General features: G+C 43.0%; 1 protein-coding gene across 1 annotated transcript in view; it reads right to left on the reverse strand.

Annotated features, from left to right (window-relative positions):
- Window positions 1-19,711, reverse strand: part of LOC109913877 (myocardin-related transcription factor A-like) — a 133,756-nt gene that overhangs the window by 95,595 nt on the left and 18,450 nt on the right. Inside the window, exon 7 of the mRNA XM_048617342.1 lies at window positions 8,902-9,109. Coding sequence (XP_048473299.1) covers window positions 8,902-9,109 — 208 coding nt within the window. The remainder of the gene's footprint in view (window positions 1-8,901; window positions 9,110-19,711) is intronic.

A 19,711-nucleotide genomic window follows, 5' to 3' on the forward strand; every position in this document is an offset into this window, starting at 1 on the left:
GGAGATGGAGGTGCGGCTTGAGGTGGGAGGAGGGGATAGGTGGGAGGAAGAACAGGTTAGGGAGGCAGGGATGAGCTGGACTGGTTTTGGGATGCGGTAGGGGGAGGGGAGATTTTGAAACTTGTGAAATCCACATTGATACCATTGGGCTGCAGGGTTCCCAAGCGGAATATGAGTTGCTGTTCCTGCAACCTTCGGGTGGCATCGTTGTGGCACTGCAGGAGGCCCAGGATGGACATGTCGTCTGAGGAATGGGAGGGGGAGTTGAAATGGTTCGCGACTGGGAGGTGCAGTTGTTTATTGCGAACCGAGCGTAGGTGTTCTGCAAAGCGGTCCCCGAGCCTCCGCTTGGTTTCCCCGATGTAGAGGAAGCCACAACGGGTACAGCGGATGCAGTATACCACATTGGCAGATGTGCAGGTGAACATCTGCTTGATGTGGAAAGTCTTCTTGGGGCCTGGGATGGGGGTGAGGGAGGAGGTATGGGGGCAGGTGTAGCACTTCCTGAGGTTGCAGGGAAAAGTGCCGGGTGTGGAGGAGCTGGAGGGGAGTGTGGAGCGGACAAGGGAGTCACGGAGAGAGTGGTCCCTCCGGAAAGCAGATAAGGGTGGGGAGGGAAAGATGTCTTTGGTGGTGGGGTCGGATTGCAGATGGCGGAAGTGTCGGAGGATGATGCGTTGGATCCGGAGGTTGGTGGGGTGGTACGTGAGGACGAGGGGGATTCTTTTTTGGTTTTTATTGCGTGGACGGGGTGTGAGGGATGAGGTGCGGGAGATGTGGGAGACACGGTTGAGGGCGTTCTCGACCACCGAGGAGGGGAAGTTACGGTCCTTGAAAAACGAGGACAACTGAGATGTACGGGAGTGGAATGCCTCATCCTGGGAGCAGATGCGGCGGAGGCGAAGGAATTGGGAATAGGGGATAGCATTTTTGCAGGAAGGTGGGTGGGAGGAGGAGTATTCTAGGTAGCTGTGGGAGTCGGTGGGCTTGAAATGAATATCGGTTTCTAGGTGGTTGCCCGATATGGAGACAGAGAGGTCCAGGAAGGGGAGAGAGGTGTTAGAGATAGTCCAGGTAAACTTAAGGTTGGGGTGGAAGGTGTTAGTGAAGTGTATGAACTGTTCGAGCTCCTCGTGGGAGCACGAGGCGGCGCCGATACAGTCATCAATGTAACGGAGGAAGAGGTGGGGTTTAGGGCCGGTGTAGGTACGGAAGAGGGATTGTTCCACGTAACCTACAAAGAGGCAGGCGTAGCTTGGGCCCATGCGGGTACCCATGGCTACCCCCTTTGTCTGTAGGAAGTGGGAGGAATTGAAAGAGAAGTTGTTGAGTGTGAGGACGAGTTCGGCTAAGCGGATGAGGGTATCAGTGGAGGGGGACTGGTCGGGCCTGCGGGACAGGAAGAAGCGGAGGGCCTTAAGGCCATCTGCATGGGGAATGCAGGTGTAGAGGGACTGGACGTCCATGGTAAAGATGAGGTGTTGGGGACCGGGGAATTGGAAGTTCTGGAGGAGGTGGAGGGCGTGGGTGGTGTCACGGACATAGGTAGGGAGTTCCTGGACCAAGGGGGAGAAAATGGAGTCTAGATAGTTGGAGATCAGTTCGGTGGGGCAGGAGCAGGCGGAGACAATGGGTCGACCAGGGCATTCAGGTTTGTGGATTTTGGGAAGGAGATAGAAGCGGGCAGTGCGAGGTTGGGGAACGATGAGGTTGGAGGCCGTGGGTGGGAGGTCACCTGAGGTGATGAGGTTGTGGATGGTTTGGGAGATGATGGTTTGGTGCTCAGGGGTGGGGTCATGATCAAGGGGGCGGTAGGAGGTGGTGTCGGAGAGTTGGCGTCTGGCCTCGGCGATGTAGAGGTCAGTGCGCCATACTACAACTGCGCCTCCCTTGTCCGCGGGTTTTATGGTGAAGTTGGGATTGGAGCGGAGGGAGCGGAGGGCTGCACGTTCTGCGGGGGAGAGGTTGGAGTGGGTGAGAGGGGTGGAGAGGTTGAGGCGATTGATGTCTCGACGGCAGTTGGAGATGAAGAGGTCGAGGGAGGGTAGGAGGCCACTCCCTAGAATGTTATCCGGGTCTCTGGATTAACAGTCCAGCAATAATACCACTAGGCCATCGCCTCCCGTATAGAAACTCAAATAGAAATCCTAGGTGCAGTTGACAATTAGGGACATAGCTGGCACTATTCATTCCTCTCGCTCAGATTGTTTATTAAAACTCAAAAACATACAGCACAGACTCAGGTTCTGTCCTACCATGTGTGTAGCATAGTTGAAAGGAGACAGGAAGATGGATAGATAAACTTTTCTAGGCAAAAAATAAGCATTTACTTAATTAGCCTTTGCCAAGCAATGACTGGCAAGAGACTCACACTAGGATTGCCTTCATTTCAATCTGCAAACCAGCAAACTGTAACACTGACCTTCCTCGCTCAAGCCAACCATAGACATGCACAGGAATTCCTGGAGGCCTGGTTCTCCACCCATAGTGCAATCAATAAACATGTGGAATTAGACCCCATGTACAAACCCTTGCAAAAAAGAACCGGAAATGACAAAACACCTAACAGACCAGATCATAAATACTAAGTGGAGTAGAAAGACATCACTTCATCAGAGGCCGCACTGATGTGACAAAACATCTGAACAATAACCAGCCAGCTCGGTAAGCAAGTCAACAAACTCACCCACAACCCAAGCTACAGATCTTCCCAAGAACCTTAAACAGCACTGCCTCGGCAACTTGGTGTACTGATGGGCTGTGACAGTGTATAATATGTCAGAGCCTCACCAAGATTCTGGTCTACAGGGCCATCAAACGCTCTACAGCAAGATCATGGAGTAAAATTAAGAAGTCAACCCAACACAATCGCCACCTGTGCTGTGGGATTGGAGAAGTCTCTGACATCACACAGCTCCCAAACTCAAACAGTGCATGGCTTCAGTGGGCAGGGGAATGACGACAAATTGGGAGGTTAAAACCCCCAGTATATTATTTGATTTACAGAAGCGTAGACAACTGTTGAGGCTCTTTGTTCAAACATGCCACCACTCAGAAGCTGCAATGGAATGTGCATCACTCAGAATATAGAAATTGGCAATGCAAGCAGTATTGCAAAACAAAATTAAAACGCGTCACTACCATCTCAGGGGCCCCATAGCTCCTGCTGAAAAGCTCTCTTCATTAACTAGGAAAACAATTCAGAGTTAGCCCAATCTATTGGGAATAAGCTGCTCCCAGAGAGACAGCCATTTAACTGAACACCGCCCAGATGCCTCAGACATGAGCACTACCTTACCTGCTATGTACACACAGTGGATCATGAGCAGCAGATTTTCCGTTTCCAAACAAGGCTGTTTTCTTCAAGTGGTTCGTGGTCACAAGTTGCTCACCCCCACTTTCCCACTCCTGTACGATTTCTCTCCTGATGAAGCTTGTGTGAAAAGGTTATCACTGGTGACGACTGCTCAGTGGGGGTGGGACACTTTCAGGTATGGACCTCTCCTCCTGCTTGCTCGATACAGCTGTCATGAATGAGCTCACCACCTCAAATGAGGACAGCCTTGAATACACAAAGCTTTTACAATGCCAGTGAACTTTGCTCTGTGCAGCCATTCACTTTCTTCAGCAATCAAAATTAACCCTTTCACTAACTTTTAATAACATAAATGGAACGCACCAACTTCCACTTCATAGAATGCAAAGGAATGATTTACTAACTTCTATTCTCAAATTATTTTCCAGAATCTTAATGTTGCGAGACACTCCCTCCTTCAATCTTCCCTTCCACATATAATCAAGCTAGAAGTCAGCACCACAAGTATTCAGGCAAAACTCCTGCAAAATCAATCACAACGGATTGAACACTATATCCCAAAGGCCAAAAAAACTCTACTGAAAGGGCCTGTTTTCTCAACTCTCCAACAGCCAGAGTTCCAGGGAAAATGAAGAAAAGCCTTCAAAGACACAATGAAGCTACCACTGAAGTGCAGCAACATTACATTAATGACTGGGAGAATCTCACCACCCATTATTCAGTATGGCAACTTGTCCGTTGAGGTTCCTCACACTTTGAAGCCAACGTCTCAACAACAATAGGCAGAGTGAGAGCAGAAAGGGGAATAGGAGGAAGCAAATCCTGCACTACCACCTCCCCAAAGTGCTCAAAAGGTCTGGGGGCTCAGGCACTTGCCTGTTCAGTCACAACCCTGAGTGGATGTCATCCTCAAATCAAGGGATAGCCAATACCAATCAGGCTCTTAAAACAAAAGTGCAGTATTACTCCCCATTACACACCGTTCACTCAATTATTGTCATCACTTGGTGATCTGAATTATTTACCAGGTCCTTTCACTGCCCTTCTTTTTAAAAAGGAATTGCTGCACCAAATTCCTTTTCATCAAGCGTGGTCTAAAGAAAATATCACTATCTTCTCTAAAACATTGTTTATTTCCTCAAAATGGTGAGACTCTCTCCTTCAGGGTCGGCCAAGGCCTCAATGCATCCAAACTCCACCACTGGGGCTTCAGTAAAAACCCCTTACACACTTATGGCAATGCACAGACAATGCTGGATATTAGCAAGAAGTGTCCCCTATACAGACTACACCGCGGACTAATTACCTGAAATTTACTTTGGGATTTGCATTCCCAGGTAGATGCCAACACGTTATTGACATTCAGATGGACATATGTACTAACACAATCTTATCAAAACTGGTACCATTGTAAATCCGCTCAACATCTGCAAAGATCATACTTGTATTTAAGACTGGAAGATTTTTTTTTAAAAAAGTAAAGAGTAAACTTGTGTCAGTCACCAGCCTGAGTGTCCCAAAAAGGCACTAAGGTCAGTTGTTCACCATAGATGTTGGACCAAAACATCACCAGTAGGGTTTCTCTTGGCTTATACGTTCAAGTAATTCATGGGGAGAAGACACTGAATAATTCAACATAGAAAACATTATCTGCAAAGTCTGGTACGCAGATAGTTCTGCTGCACCCCATGTTTCATTAACGCGGATTGCCGATTTTCTATCGCGATTTCCCTATGAACACGATTTACTATAGCGCAAGGGTGTACGAGAACACAACTTTCGCGCTATAGGAGAACTACCTGTGCTTGGAATGTCAAAGTTAGTTAACACTTATGCACTTGAAGTGCCACACTATAGCTGACCAAAGAAAACAGGGGACACAGTTTCCAAACTTTCACATTTAAGATCGTTTGGGACAATTTAAGAGGGCATAACAACAAGGCTAAGAGATGTCAGACCATTTCAGGTAAAACAGTGTCTTGTAGTGCAATCACTGTCGTGAATGCTGAACAGCCGGACTGTCATGGCAACACGTGACCTGGATGCACTTAAAACCCAGCAATATGAGAAAATTCAAAAGGTGACTATTTGAATTCAGGATAAACGAAACAAGAATGCAAGCTATCAATATGTAAGTATACCTACCACAGAAGAAGAACTAAAACTTGACCTTCTTAGGGGAAATAAGCCAGAACAGGTGACTAAACTGTCAATAGGCAAACACTTTGGGACTGCTGATCATAATTCTATTAGTTTTAAGTGAGTCGTGAAAAAGGAGAAGCCTTCCACAAAAGTTACGTTCTTAATTGGAGTAAGGCAAATTTTAATGGTACAAGACAAGAACTTTCAAAAGTTGATTGGAATGGACTGCTCGCAGGTAAAAGGGACAATTGACAAGAGGGAGGCTTTCAAAGCTGTGATGAGGAAAGTTCAGAGGCATTATGTTCCTGTTAGGGTGAAAGGTAAGGCTGACAAGATAAGGGTACAATGGATGAATAAAAATATTGAGGTTCTAGTCAAGAATAAGAAAGAATCATATATTAGATATAGACAACTGGGATCAAATGAATCTCAAGGAGTATAAAAAGAGTGCGTAGGGGCATTCTTCAGAGGGAAATCAGGAAGGCAAAGAGGGGATCTGAGATGGCCTTGACAGATAATTTCAAGGATAATGCAAAGAGATTCTACAAGTACATTAAGGGCAAAAGAGCAACTAAAGAGAAAATAGAGCCCCTCAAAGATCGACAAGGTCATCTGTGTGTTGAACCTCTGGAGATAAGAAATATTCATTTATTATCTCTCCTATCAGTTTTTACAGTGGAGACAGAAATGGAGGCTAGAGAACACAGGGATATAAATATTGATGTTTTGAAAACATTTCACATTACAGAAGAGCAAATGCTGGAGGTCTTAGAAAATATAAAAGGTGGATGGATATATTATCACGACCTGATCAAGCAAATCCCAGGACATTGTGGGAAGTTGGGAAGAAATTGCGGGATCCCTAGCAGAAATATTGGTATCATCTATAACCATGGGTGAGGTGCCAGAGGACTGGAGGGTGTCTGAATTTAAGAAAAGCTGGAAGGAGAAGTCTGGGAACTATAGCCTGACATCAGCAGTGGGTAAGTTGTCAGAGGTAATTCTGAAAGATAGGATTTACATGCATTTGGAGAGGCAAGGACTGATTAGGGATCGTCAGCATGGTTTGTGCAAGGGAAATCATGTCTCTCAAACTTAATTGAGTTTTTTGAGGAAGCAACCAAAAAGACTGAGGTCAGTGCGGTAGACGTTGTTTACTTGGACTTTAGTAAAGACTTGGACAAGGTTCCACGTGGTTGACTAATTAGCAAAGTTAGATCATATGGGATTCAGGTTGAGCTTTCCAACTGGATACAAAGTTGGCTTGACAGGAGAAAACAGGTATTGCATTTTGGTAAAAACGAACAAGGGCAGGACCCTGGATAGTATTGTAGAACAGAGACACCTCGGGGCTCAGGAATATAATTCTTTCAACTTTGCATCACAGGTCGGCAGGGCGGTTAAGGCAGTGTTTAGCATGCTTGCCTTCATTGCTCAGACCATTATGTATCGGAGTGGGGTCATCATTTTGAGCTTGTACAGGATGTTGGTGAGGCCTCTTCTGGAGTACCGCATGCAATTGTGGTCACCCTGCTGTAGGAAGGATGCTATTAAAATGGAGAGGGTTTAGAATAGATTTACCAGGATACTGCTGGGAATGGAAGGCTTGAGTTATCAACAAAGGTGATTAGACTGCAACTTGTTTCCCTGGAGTGTAGAGGTTGACAGGTGATCTTAGAGGTTCATAAAATCATCAGAGGCTTGGTAAGGTAAATAGCAAGAGTCTTTTCCCTAGATTGGGGGAGTTCAAAACAAGGGGCCGTATTTTTAACATAAAGGAGAAACATGTAAAAAGGAGATGAGGGGCAATTTCTTTTTAAAACCAGAGTGGTTCATTTGAAATGAAGTACCAAAGGAAGTGGCGAATGCAGGTACAGTTACAACATTTAAGAGACATTTGGATAAGTACATGAATAGGAAAAACTTAGAGGGATATGCACCAAACACAAGCAAGTGGGACTTGTTTAGTTTGGGGACATGGTTGGCATGGACTAGTTGGACTGAAGAGTCTGTTTCCATGCTGTATGATTCTTTGCCCTCAGGGTCCTCACAACTGTGAGCTCAAATACAATTACTGAGACATCACTTTTGTTACATTGAACGCAACCTGCACCATATTTTGAGTAAATTCCTACATTAAGATCTGTTCACCTTCCTGAAAAGGCTTTGAACTTTAGATAAGTTGTGTAGATGTTTTAAACTTCGTTTAACAACAACAAGTTTGTTTTTAAATTAAGTATCTGCACTTACCATCAGTTCTGACAAAAACTCCACTTCTCTCTCCCTAGATGCTGCCTGTCCTGCTTGGTGTATCTAGCATCATTTGACTGAGATGCCTCCAATAAAAACCACACAATCTAAACTGATGTAGTTTGCTGATACACATACAAAGCACAGGAGAGTATGTCCTTTGATTAAAAAACTGTATAAACAATTCAAAGTACAACATCTCCAAGAAACAGTTTTCACATTTTCTGAAAATTGAAAACAGATGACAGGGAAAATAACAAATCTGCATGTTAACTTAGGTTACATTTTGCTAATTTTTTTTTAAATGCTTGTTTGAAACTGTGACCTCACCCTGAGTTACAAAGAAAGAAAGAATACAACCACTCATGCCACAACCAACTCCCAGAGCTCATGATATCCAGTCTCAAGCAAACGTACTCTATCATATTTACAGAATCGTTCATATCACTAATTAAGGCAGCTTTGATCACCATCTCCATAATATCATGACAAGAAAATAACACGTTCAGATAGTATTTTCACTGCTTCTGGTCATCCCAGAATGTTACATGGCCTGTGAAATACTTATGAACTGTAGTTAATTTTGGAATGCAAGTAGTGCGCAAGTTGGCTGCTGCACAGCGTGCTCCCATCAGTGAGCAATATGATGGCCACATCATCTGTTCTAAGCTGGTTTGGGGAGAACTATTGGTCAACACTACATGGAGAGTTTCCATTCTCCTTTTCAGAATGGTGCTGTGGAATCAACTTGGAGGGGCAAAAAGCAAGCTGGTTTAATAGTTACTCCAAAAGACGGCATCCAGCAATGCAGAACACCTGGGGTTGTTAGCCTTCATGATAGTTTAAGTATCCGCAGTAGTACTTTGTACCACGATTATTTGATTTACAGGCAAGAATGCTACCCATTGAGCTAGACTGGACCTTCAGCTGTGCAAGTGGTACAAACTCTTAAAGCATCATAGTTCTGATGCTAGGATTCCTATGGCTATTGTACCCAAAAACTATTCTTCCTAGTAAACATTGGCAAACTATTAAATCGCACAAGACATCAACTGTATTTGATCCCATTTTCACCAAGCTCCAGATTTAAGTTTTAAGTGGCAAAATCTCACTTGCGCACTAGATTAGGGCAAGACCACAAACTGCCAATATGCAAGGCACTACCGTACTATATGCAGTCCACAGGTACTCACCATTTTTTCTTTTGTTCAATGGAGAGAGGCCATTGTTTGACTGCAATGTGAGCTCCTGCAATTCATTTGTGACCGCTTCACTCTGTGGACTCGGAGCCGAACCATCATCTTCGCCATCGCCAACCCCACTGCCGTCTGCTCCAGTCCCAGAGACAGCAGGGGGAAGGCTAACTTCATTCGGCAAATCCACCTTGGCGTGAATATTAAGCTAAAAAAAAAGAAAAGGGGGGGGAAAGGTTTTTAAAAAGATCACACACATCCCAGTTGCTAAAAATGCTCGAAAAAGGGAGAGCAAAGGATAAGCTGCAATTAATTTTTAACAGTTTGAAATTATGGACTTTCTGTACTATTTCAACGATGAGATGTCATGAAAACAGACAGGCAATAGATTCAAAACCAAACACTTGTGCACAGCATCCTCCAAAATGACCTATGTCTCTTCAAATTATTAATAAGTGTTAAGATTGCAACTCTGGAAACAACAGCTCCAAAGGATTTAATGCTTTTCAGATAGTGAAACTCAAGCTAAGAAACTCCATCGCAACATCAAAACCCCCTCCCATCACATTAGCTGAGCTTTTGGTCATCGTTGTCCAACTGACTGTCCGTTATTTAATGCTTTGTGAAGCACTTTAACATTTCTTTAGATTAAATACAAAGTAATTATATATAAATAATATGTACATTAGAGAATGCATAGATATCCCATTGTGCTTCACTAAAGTCATTTTCTTGCTTTGAATACATATATGCATGCTGTTGTCAGTAAAACACACTCAAATCTGAACTCTGGGGACAGAGGTAGCTCCACTTCAAAACGAGTTAGAGATTTCAACTGGAAAAACCACAAAACTAACTGCACCATGTACTCACATACGTTCAGAGTGTGCCATATTGGGTTCTAAATATCCACGGTTTCGCTGTCCAGGGATACAAATCAGATTTGCTGAAATTTTCCAGTAGTTTCCATTTTTATTCTGCATATGCTACACCACTAACCAAGAGAACAACAATGAACTACATTCAGGAGAAATGAGTCACTGTGCTCCACCTTGGGGCAAGGGGCAAAGAGATCCCAATCATTAAATGGAAGGTAGCAATCCATTATTCATAGAACAATCTGCATCACACTTACTCGAGCTCATTTTAAACCTAATTATGGTGCGGTTCTTAAATCACAATAATTTTTCTCCTTGTCAACCAGAAGCTGGGTGAGCATGCGTTTTAGGAGTCTCTAGAGAAACCCCAATCAAGCTAGTTTCTGGATTAAAATAAACTATATTCTTCCAGTAGAAACACAGTTATATTGGATTGAAAGAAAAAGACACAGAAGTAATACAAATTCAAACCCACTGCTTCCACAGACGCTGAAATTTCACATCCATGGCAGAGATGAGGCCAACAACCACCAGCTGCATTTACATAACCCTTATATATGTGCCAAGGTGCTTCACAGAAGTAATGTCAAACATAGCCTGACACCGATATTAGGACAAATTAACAAACGTTTGATCAAAGAGGTAGGTTTTTAAGCAGCCTCTGAAATGAGGAAAGGAGGGGAAATGTAGAGATTTAGGGAATGAATACCCATGCTAGCGGCCTTGCATGGGCACTGACCAAGAGGAATATCTTCTCAGCAACACTATCAAATCTCCTCACAATCTTGCATATTCCAACCAGATCACTTCTCATCCTTCTGAACTCCAACAGGTTTAGGACCAACCTGCACAACTTCTGCTCAAGATTGAGCCCCTTTATCCCCAGAATCAGACAAGTGAATCTTCTGAAATGCTAATACACAATTGTGCCCTTCAAGTAAAGAGACCAAAACTGTACACAGTATTCCAAGTGCAGTCTCACTAAGGCACTTTATAGCTGTACAAAACTGCTACTTTTACACCCAAATCATCTTCCAATAACAAAAGGTCCTTGCTTGTTTGGCTCGATTTGCCTTGATTACATATGTATTATCTATCTCAATGACACTTTTTAGTCAAGAACCTCTCCAAATACTAGTGACTGCCTTGGTTTTATAGGTTCATGTTTTTGTTTATTGATAACACTCCACTTCCCCTGCAACTGGCAACATCTCTTCCCTTCTTAGCCTATCGACCTCCTTACCATTGTAGGCCATTTTAGCAAGGACAAGACTTTTTTCAAAAAGAAAAAAGCCTTCATTGCACCCGTAGCTAATGTAGGCCTGTGAGCAAGGTGTAGTAAGGTGCAAAGGTGATCAAGTAGTGGTAATGTCACTGCACTAGTAATCCAGAACCCCAAACTAATGTTGTGGGGACAAAGGTGCGAATCCCACCACAGATGGGGAGATTTGAATTCAATAAAATGTTGAACTAAAAGCTACTCTAATGGATGCCATGGTACCAGTATTGATGGTCATTAAAAACCCACTAATATTCTTATATTCATTAGTATTATTTAGGAGAGAAAGAATAGCTGGTCTGGCCTACATGCAACTCCAGACCCACAACAATGTGACTGACTCTCAACTGAGTAGTTAGGAATGGGCAATCAAATGCTAGCCTGGCTAGCAAGGCCCTCCCTCCCCCCACCCACAGATAAATTTCAAAAATAAGCTAAGATGTGTCTGTCTGCACAGTTCCTTCTCTACACCCCCACTTCTGACCAAGGAATTTTTTTTTTTTTAAAAACAACAACTGTGTAAAGCATTTAAAAATGCAGTTGTAAGACACAAAATTATTGCAGCTTTTGCAGGCTAGATGGCTTCAGTTCTGCTTACTGTAAAACTGAAAAAAGGTCCCACGATGAGCAAAGGAAATTCCCAGGGAAACTACAACCTGATATTATTTCCACACGTTAAAGGAAATTTTAAGAAAAGATCATCCACTTTCAATGAATCAGCTAAGTAGTAAACTTCAACAAGGCAGTTGTGTGCCAAGGTACTGGACTCCCAAGGTTTGCTATCCACGAAGGACCAGTGTGCCACACTGTAACACACAATCGTACTACTGATACAAGTTGTCACTTGCTAACCAAGAAGCAGGAAATTCAAATCTCTGAACATTCTGAAGGAGGGTCACTGGACTTTCTGTCTACAGATGTTGCCAGCCCAGCAATTTGTCTTTGTTCCTCAATTCCAGCATCTGTATTTTTTTGGTTTATTTCATTCAAATCTCTGTACAAGAACAAATAAAATTGAAGAGCTATTTTGAAAACAGCTTGAATTTAGTCAATTATTGAAAGATTATTAAAAGCAAAATGCAAGGGAATGAAAGGAGCTTTTTTAACATGGGTTGGAAATTTCTTGCGCAGAGGAGACAAGGGAGCAGGGATAACAGGATATGACAACAGGTCCTCAGCTTTTTCAACATTTGTGTCAATGACTTGAACGAAGGGAGACATTTTACATATTTAAGTTTAAAGATGGCACCAGGTTAAGAGAAATACAATGTTATTTTGGATGGGAACATGAAGTTGCAAACTAACATGCAGTAAGTGATTGGACAAAATGTGTCAGACAGAGGTTGATGGGTGAGGGGGAGGTATGAGGCATTCTTTGAACCTAAAAGACAAATGTGGCATTGTTTAAATGGTGAGAGGCTAGGAGCTCTGGAAGAGCAAACTGATTTACATGTCTACATACACAAATCACTAATGCATGAGCACAATAGGTAATGAAGAATACCAATGCACCATTGGCCTTTATCACAAGGAAGCTGCAATTCAGAAGGAATGCACTTCAGCTGTCCTAGACCATATCTGGAGGGCAGTAAATTGGAGAACACACCTCTTAGAATCCGTACCAGCGTGGAAGCAGGCCATTCAGCCCATTGAGTCCACACCCACCCTCCAAATAGCACCCCATCCAGACACTCCCTACCACAGCCCTGTAACCTTGCATTTCCCATGGCTAACCTACATATCCTTGGACACCATGGGCCAATCTACCTAACTTGCACATCTTTGGACTGTGGGAGGAAACTGGAGCACCCACAGGAAACCCACACAGACACTAGGAGAAAAAAAACAAAGTTGCTGAAAGAGCTCAGTGGGTCTGGCAGCATCTGTGAATGAAAAGAAAGAGTTAACATTTCGGGCCCGGTGATCCTTCCTCAGAACTCAGACACGGGGAGAACGTGCAAACTCCACATAGACAGTCGCCCAAGGCTGGAATCGAACCCAGGTCCCTGGCAATGTGAGACAGCAGTGTTAACCACTGAGTCACCTGACCACCCTTAAGGAAAGACATACTGGCCTTGGAAGGGGTTCAGTGCAAAATCACCAGAATAAAAGCAAAACTTAAGAGTTTAAGTTACAATGGTAGACAGCTTAAACCTAGAATTACGATAGTAGACTACAGACTTGGCAGGCATTCTTTGAAGTTTAGACATTAAAATGATGATCTAGTTACAGACTTCAGAAATGACAAAGTGGCTTGATAGGACAACTGTCCGACTTCTTGTGCCAAATATACAGGATAACGTTAAATGATAGCAATATGTGGAGTGGTGGTGCAGAACATGCTCAAGTGGCTGTTCCCCATTCTTTGAACAACCCAATAAAATCAAGGTAAGAGATTGATACTGGATCAAAAAAGCTTCTTCTTTGAAGTGAACAGGCTGTACAAGAGTAGGAATAAATACAGGAGATAATGCTTGAGTTTTAGAGTCAACCTCTAAGTATAGCTAATGAGCACTTCATAGCTCAGTGCCAGGAAGGCTACAAGCAATGATGCTAACCATGAGCTGGTATTTGTAAATGACCTAGACATCATGTGAGGAGCAACAGGTGTGACCCTCTTGGGGATAGTTACAGATTGTATTGAACATCCCTCTTAATTCAAAATATAATTTGAAGAGCTAAAATTGAAGATCATTGAAATGAGTGAAGTAGTAATCTAAATGGATTGAAGGAGGTTTTTGAACATTATAGGAGCAAATTACTGCAGATGCAGGAATCCACAGCATGTCAGGCAGCAACCATGGAGAGGGGGACAGCAAGCTAAAATTTCAAGACTATATGTCTGTTCATCAGAGCTGACATGAAGTGTGGACAGGACAAAGGTGCTAATAGCACAAATTAAGTGATCAGTACGTGAGAATGGCAGAACAACGGTGTGTCTAAATGCCAAACTGGGAAGAACAGACAGTCCCACAGGAGTGGGAGGAGAGAGAGGACATGGTGACAGAGAATGCAATTATAAAACTAAAAGGAAGGGAAGGAAGGGGTGTTGCTTCACAATTTGAAGGCGTTACACTCAATATGGAGTCCGGAAGGTTGTAAAGATGAGATGTTGTTCCCTCAGTTTGCTATGTGAATCACTGGAGCATTGCAGCATACAGAGGGCAGACAAGTGGGTATGTGAGAAGGACAGGGTGTTAAACTGACTGGCTACAGAAGGTCAGAGTCCTGCTTGTGCACAGACCGGAGGTGTTCTACAATGTATACAGGTATGCCAGTCTGCATTTGGTTTCTCCAATGTAGAGTCGGCCACATCGAGTGCAGTGCGTTGAACATTACTTCAGTTGAGGGTAACTGTCACTTAAAAGTATTTACAGTCTAGCTATCAGCATTCTAGTAAATCAGATTGCTAAATGAAGAAATTACCCATTATAAACATTGCAAGAATAAAAGTGAAGGGGGTCACTGTGGCCGAGGAAATGCAGAACCATAGATAGCAAGTATAATTAGAGGCAAAAGCTACAATTTGTAATTGAACAAAAAGGAAAATGCCAAAGATCTGAGTGGAATAAAGGATGGTTATTTGCTCCCAAATCAAGGGGAAACAAAGTTAATGTAATCAACCAGAACACACGTGGTATGATTAATAAATTGGATTAGATGACAGGCTGGACTTGCTCAAAACGCAGCAGTTCCCAGTGGCAGATACTATTTGTCTTAGAGGACTGCGATACACTTGGGGAAAAAAATTAAAAAGTCACTGACCACCATTATGGAAGAACAACAGGCTAACATTAGGCTCACATCCAAAAAGAAAACCAAAAGTCAATAAGAGTCATGTGTGTTGCTTGGGTCTGTATGAAGTAATGGAATTGATTACCTTAAGTAAACACATGAGGACTGCCTGTATAATATTAACCTACTGACTAATCTATTAGGAATATCTTGTCTCGTCAACTTCTTTGACTACTTGAACCATAAAGCTGAAATCTCCAACAAACTGCACCTCAACTTCCAAGAATGTGAACAAAGTCCCACATAAAGGATACAAAAGGTGAAAGCAGTGGAGATCCAAGCTAGCCCTTGCAAATGGGTGAAAACCTGGCAGACGTTTAGAAAACAAGCAAGAGCTGGTAAAAGAGCGGTTAAAAACTGGAAGCATTGAGTCATACAGCATGGAAACAGACCCTTCAGTCCAACCAGTCCACACCAACCATATTCCCAAACTAAACTGGCCCACATCCCTCAAAATCTTTCCCATTCATATACTTATTCAAATGTCTTTTAAATGTTGTAACTATACCTCCACCTGCCATTTCCTCAGGCAGTCCATTGCACACATGAACCACTAAAAAAATGGCCTCTTACATCCTTTTACAATCTTTCTCCTCTCACCCTAAAAATATGACTGCTAGTTTTGAACTTCCCCATAGGGAAAACAGCCTTGTCCTTCACCTTACCTGACCCCTTCATGATTTAATGACGCGCAATAAAGGTCACCCTTCAACCTCCTACACTCCAGTGAAAAGCCCCAGCCTATTCAGTCTATTTTTCTATCAAACCCTCCATTCCTGGTAACATCCTGGTACATCTTTTCTGAACCCTCTCCAGTTTAATAATGCCATTCCTATAACAGCGTGACCAGGACTGGACATAGTATTCCAGAGGAGTCCTCACCAACATGCTGTACAACATCAACATAACGTCCCAACTCCTATACTCAAAAAGTCTAAGCAATGAAGGCAAGCGTGCTAAACACCTTTTTAACCACCCTGTCTGCCTGTGATGCAAATTTCAAATAATTATGTACCTAAACCCCTCGGTCTCTCTGTTCTACAACACTACCCAGGGCCTTACTATTAATTGTACAAGTCCTGTTCCTGTTTGCATTACCAAAATGCAATACCTTGCATTTATCCAATTTAAACTCCATCCACTACCCACTGACACAATTGATCAGGAGCTCCTTGTAATCTTAGATAACCTTCACTTGTCCACAATACCACCAATTTTGGTGTCATTTGCAAACTTGCTAACCATGCCTCCAATATGCTCAAGCTCGGAAAGGATTACAGCCCTTTGTCTTCAGAATCCAATTTCAGCTTTGCTATCTTCCATTGAACCTGCATTTAGCATAGGTGCTCAGGCAGCATCAGGGGAACAGGAAAGTCATCGTTTCGGGTTGGGACCCTTCAGAACTTTCTGAAGGGTCCTGACCTGAAATGTCAGCCTTCCTGTCCCTCTGATGCTGCCTGACCTACTGTGTTCCTCCAGCTCCACGCCGTGTTGACTCTGACTCCAGCATTTGCAGTTCTTGCTATCTGTTTCTAGCATATTAGCTTCTAAAACCTCACCTAATGTGTTCAAACCCTACCCCTAACTCTGCAACTCTATCCAGCCCCACGCTCTTCACCTCCTTTCAGTCCTACCTCGTGTTTTTGACCTAACAGCGTCTCCAACTCAGTTGTCAAACTGTTGCACTCCACAATTCTTTTCTATCGATCTCCACCCTGCACGTCTCTTTACAAAAGCCTCTTGAAACCGTGCATCTGTGTTCAGAGTTACTTTTCTTTAGATTTGAATTGTGCAAAGACGAGGCAAGATATTCTACTCCGCTGAACACTCAAATCAGTGTCTTCCAGTAGAGGCAGACCCTCAGAGCAGAGGCTGAAAGGAATGTCAACTGCAGCAAGAGAAAGCCCCATTTTCACAAACATTTGGATGAAGGATTTCTTGTTTCAAATACAAAATTATCACTAACAGAATATTCAAAGCCATATGTTTACAATGAACAAACAACTGGGCATAAGACTTGGAAGGAAAGAAACATGGATTCAAAAATTCACTATTAGCAGAAGTCAATCTGTACAAGGCTCTGAGGAAACGTTAATTGTTTTTTCCTTCACAGGTGTTGCCAGACCTGCTGAGCTTTTCCAGCAACTTTGTTTTTGTTGCAATCTGTACTTGGGTCTGATCAACCACTAAGACCTAAAGGTGCCAAGTTAGTAAGACAGCATAGTAAAGCCAAAGAACTGTATTCAAAGATACACACATGCACACCGAGGAATGCACCTTGAGGCTACAAGCCAAAAAACTTTTCTGTGCACGCTCTCCTACATTGATGGACCAATTGCACTTGCTTCTTTAACATCAGATCCACACGTTCCACCACGAATATTTAGTCAAACAATAGTGATGGTGGAAATTACAACACTAGTGCAGCATTTCATATTTCACAGTAATATTTTAAAGCTCACAAAGTAAGCACGAGTCACAAACAAAATGTTTAAGTGTGGTGATCACAAACTCGACAATGGTAAACATGAGACTTTGTTTTAATCTCAGTAATACATCTGCTGCAAACACAAATTTCCTCAAACAAAGCAAAACAACTCAGGACTTTAAATCAAAGTGAGTAGAATCATATAAACCAAGCATGACTTGGGCAAGAAAACTTATGCCAAGAAATCCATTTTCTGTTGGCTGGAGGTGACAAAATAAAACAGATTGCTAAATTACTGTTACACTTCCAAAGATCACAAGCACTTGGCCAACGATCCTCTTCAGTTAAAAGCAGCTCGTCGGACTTGTACAATAGTAGGAACAAACTGAAGGCTACTGAATAGCTTATCAACTAGAATCTCCACCAGTGTGACTTTTAATTAGAAGCTCCAAGTGTTAATGATATCTGGTAGAAATTGATATTTGGACCAGATTGTGGCATCTGTCTATGTGAAGCACCATCTTAGTTTTCTGTATAGCACAAAGCTGGAGGAATGTTGCAGCCCTCACTCCTGGGAGGCCAAACAGATCTTGCTGTGGTTTTGCATCCGTACGTGTTTACGTCTCTCCAGTAGTCAGGTACAGATCACAAAAAGAGTGTTTGTTCTTCATTAAAGACACACTCTGCACAACCCTCAGCTATTACCATGATGTAACCAAGAATGGATGCTGGAGAGCACTGTTCACTCATTGACCTGGATTGCAACGATGCCTTTGAATCATTTTTAACTGGTCAGTGAGAGAAGGCACATAAGCCCATGGAAGAGCAGCGCTGCCAAATGAAAAAAAAACTATGCTGATTTTGAGAATACTGAACAGTTTTCTCAAACCTCAGTTAGAGCACATTTAAATCACTCCACATTTGTCTCAACAGGGCAGAAGGGACCACAACACAAACAAGACAGCTCATGATTAGGTTTCTAAACAACCTGTACCCAGGAATTTAAATCCCAGCACGGCAGCTGGGGAATTTAAATCTGGTTAATTTCATAAATTAGAATAAAAAGCTAATAAGGGTAATATGTGACCACATTACCTTTGGTTAGCTGAAAAAAATCCATCTGGTTCACGAATATCCTTCTGGCCCTGCATGTGACCTCAGACCCACAGTAATGTGGTTGATTCTTAACTGCCCCGCAGTTGGCCCACGAAGCCACTCATGATTGTGGTTCAGGTCTCCGTATCAAAGCAATAAATGCTGGCTGTACAAGCAATACCCAATACACCTGAAGTAAATAGTACACTTCCATAATCCCCATGCCCTGAATTTCTGTGATTTTGCCCTTGTGCACAAAAGCCTGTAAAGGCTGTCTTCAGAGTCTGATTCCCACTGCTGGTATGACCAAGCTCATTCTGATTTGAGCATCAGTATTTAAACAGCACTTTTCAGCTAATAGCCAGGAAGCTATCCCCTTACCCAGGGGCACAAGATTCAGAGTGAACTCCATTTGGATTTGTGCTCCCAACAGAATTCTACATATTAAAAAACAAGCAGAAGCTTAATTATTAACATAACCAGCCTTTAAACTGTTTGATGTCGCAGACTCAAACAAGCCCTTCAAAATTAAAAACCCACAGAACGACCATTTTGCCCTGTATTAAGCATTCCTTCAGTCTCATGCATTTCCGGTGATTTAATGTGTTTGCACAAAGCATATTATGGTTACTCCACTATTGCTAACTATGCAGAAATTGCATATTTCAGCCATATTATCTTTGCGAATATCCCTGTAACCACCAAAACTTTGTCCCCACTCCATCCAGCGCCCCAATTTCCACTCACTCTGCATCCAACCACGTTGTAGTCTTAAAGTACTCAGCCCTATCCTGCCCTGGTCCTCAGACCCCTTTACCCTTTACTGCTTCAGTTAAAGGCAAGCTTACTTGACCCCAGATAGGATCAAGTATGGCTGCTTGCATATCAGTCACTTGCCCTCCTTCAACTGAAGCAGCCAGCAGAATGGAAAGGAAACACTATAATGCCCAGGGCAAGCACAGACAAAGACATGTTCGTTCAGGGGTTAAAGCCCAGAATAGCACCAGAATGGAGAACTGCAATCTGGCGGTGGGGGATTTAAATAGGTGAACAAGAGTGAAGCATAGGCGATGTTTGTTGACAGGCAACAGGCTTGCCTGTTGAGACGGTCAATCCAGCAGCCTAGCATGTCAAGTCTTTTGGTCTCTTTCTGAAATAGAACATCACAGGAGAGACAGAGTAGAGGCAACAAAGACATGTTAACTGTACAGGAAGGAAATAACTTCTGACTCATCACTTGTGGATCTTGGTGGAGGTTGTACCCTTCATTGCGATCAATAAGGCTGCAGGAGGCTAAGTGGTTGGCAAACATTACATTTTCTTGAACATTGTCAG

This window comes from Rhincodon typus, chromosome 37, assembly GCF_021869965.1.
Source record: "Rhincodon typus isolate 14 chromosome 37, sRhiTyp1.1, whole genome shotgun sequence".
In the NCBI taxonomy this organism is placed as follows: Eukaryota; Metazoa; Chordata; class Chondrichthyes; order Orectolobiformes; family Rhincodontidae; genus Rhincodon; species Rhincodon typus.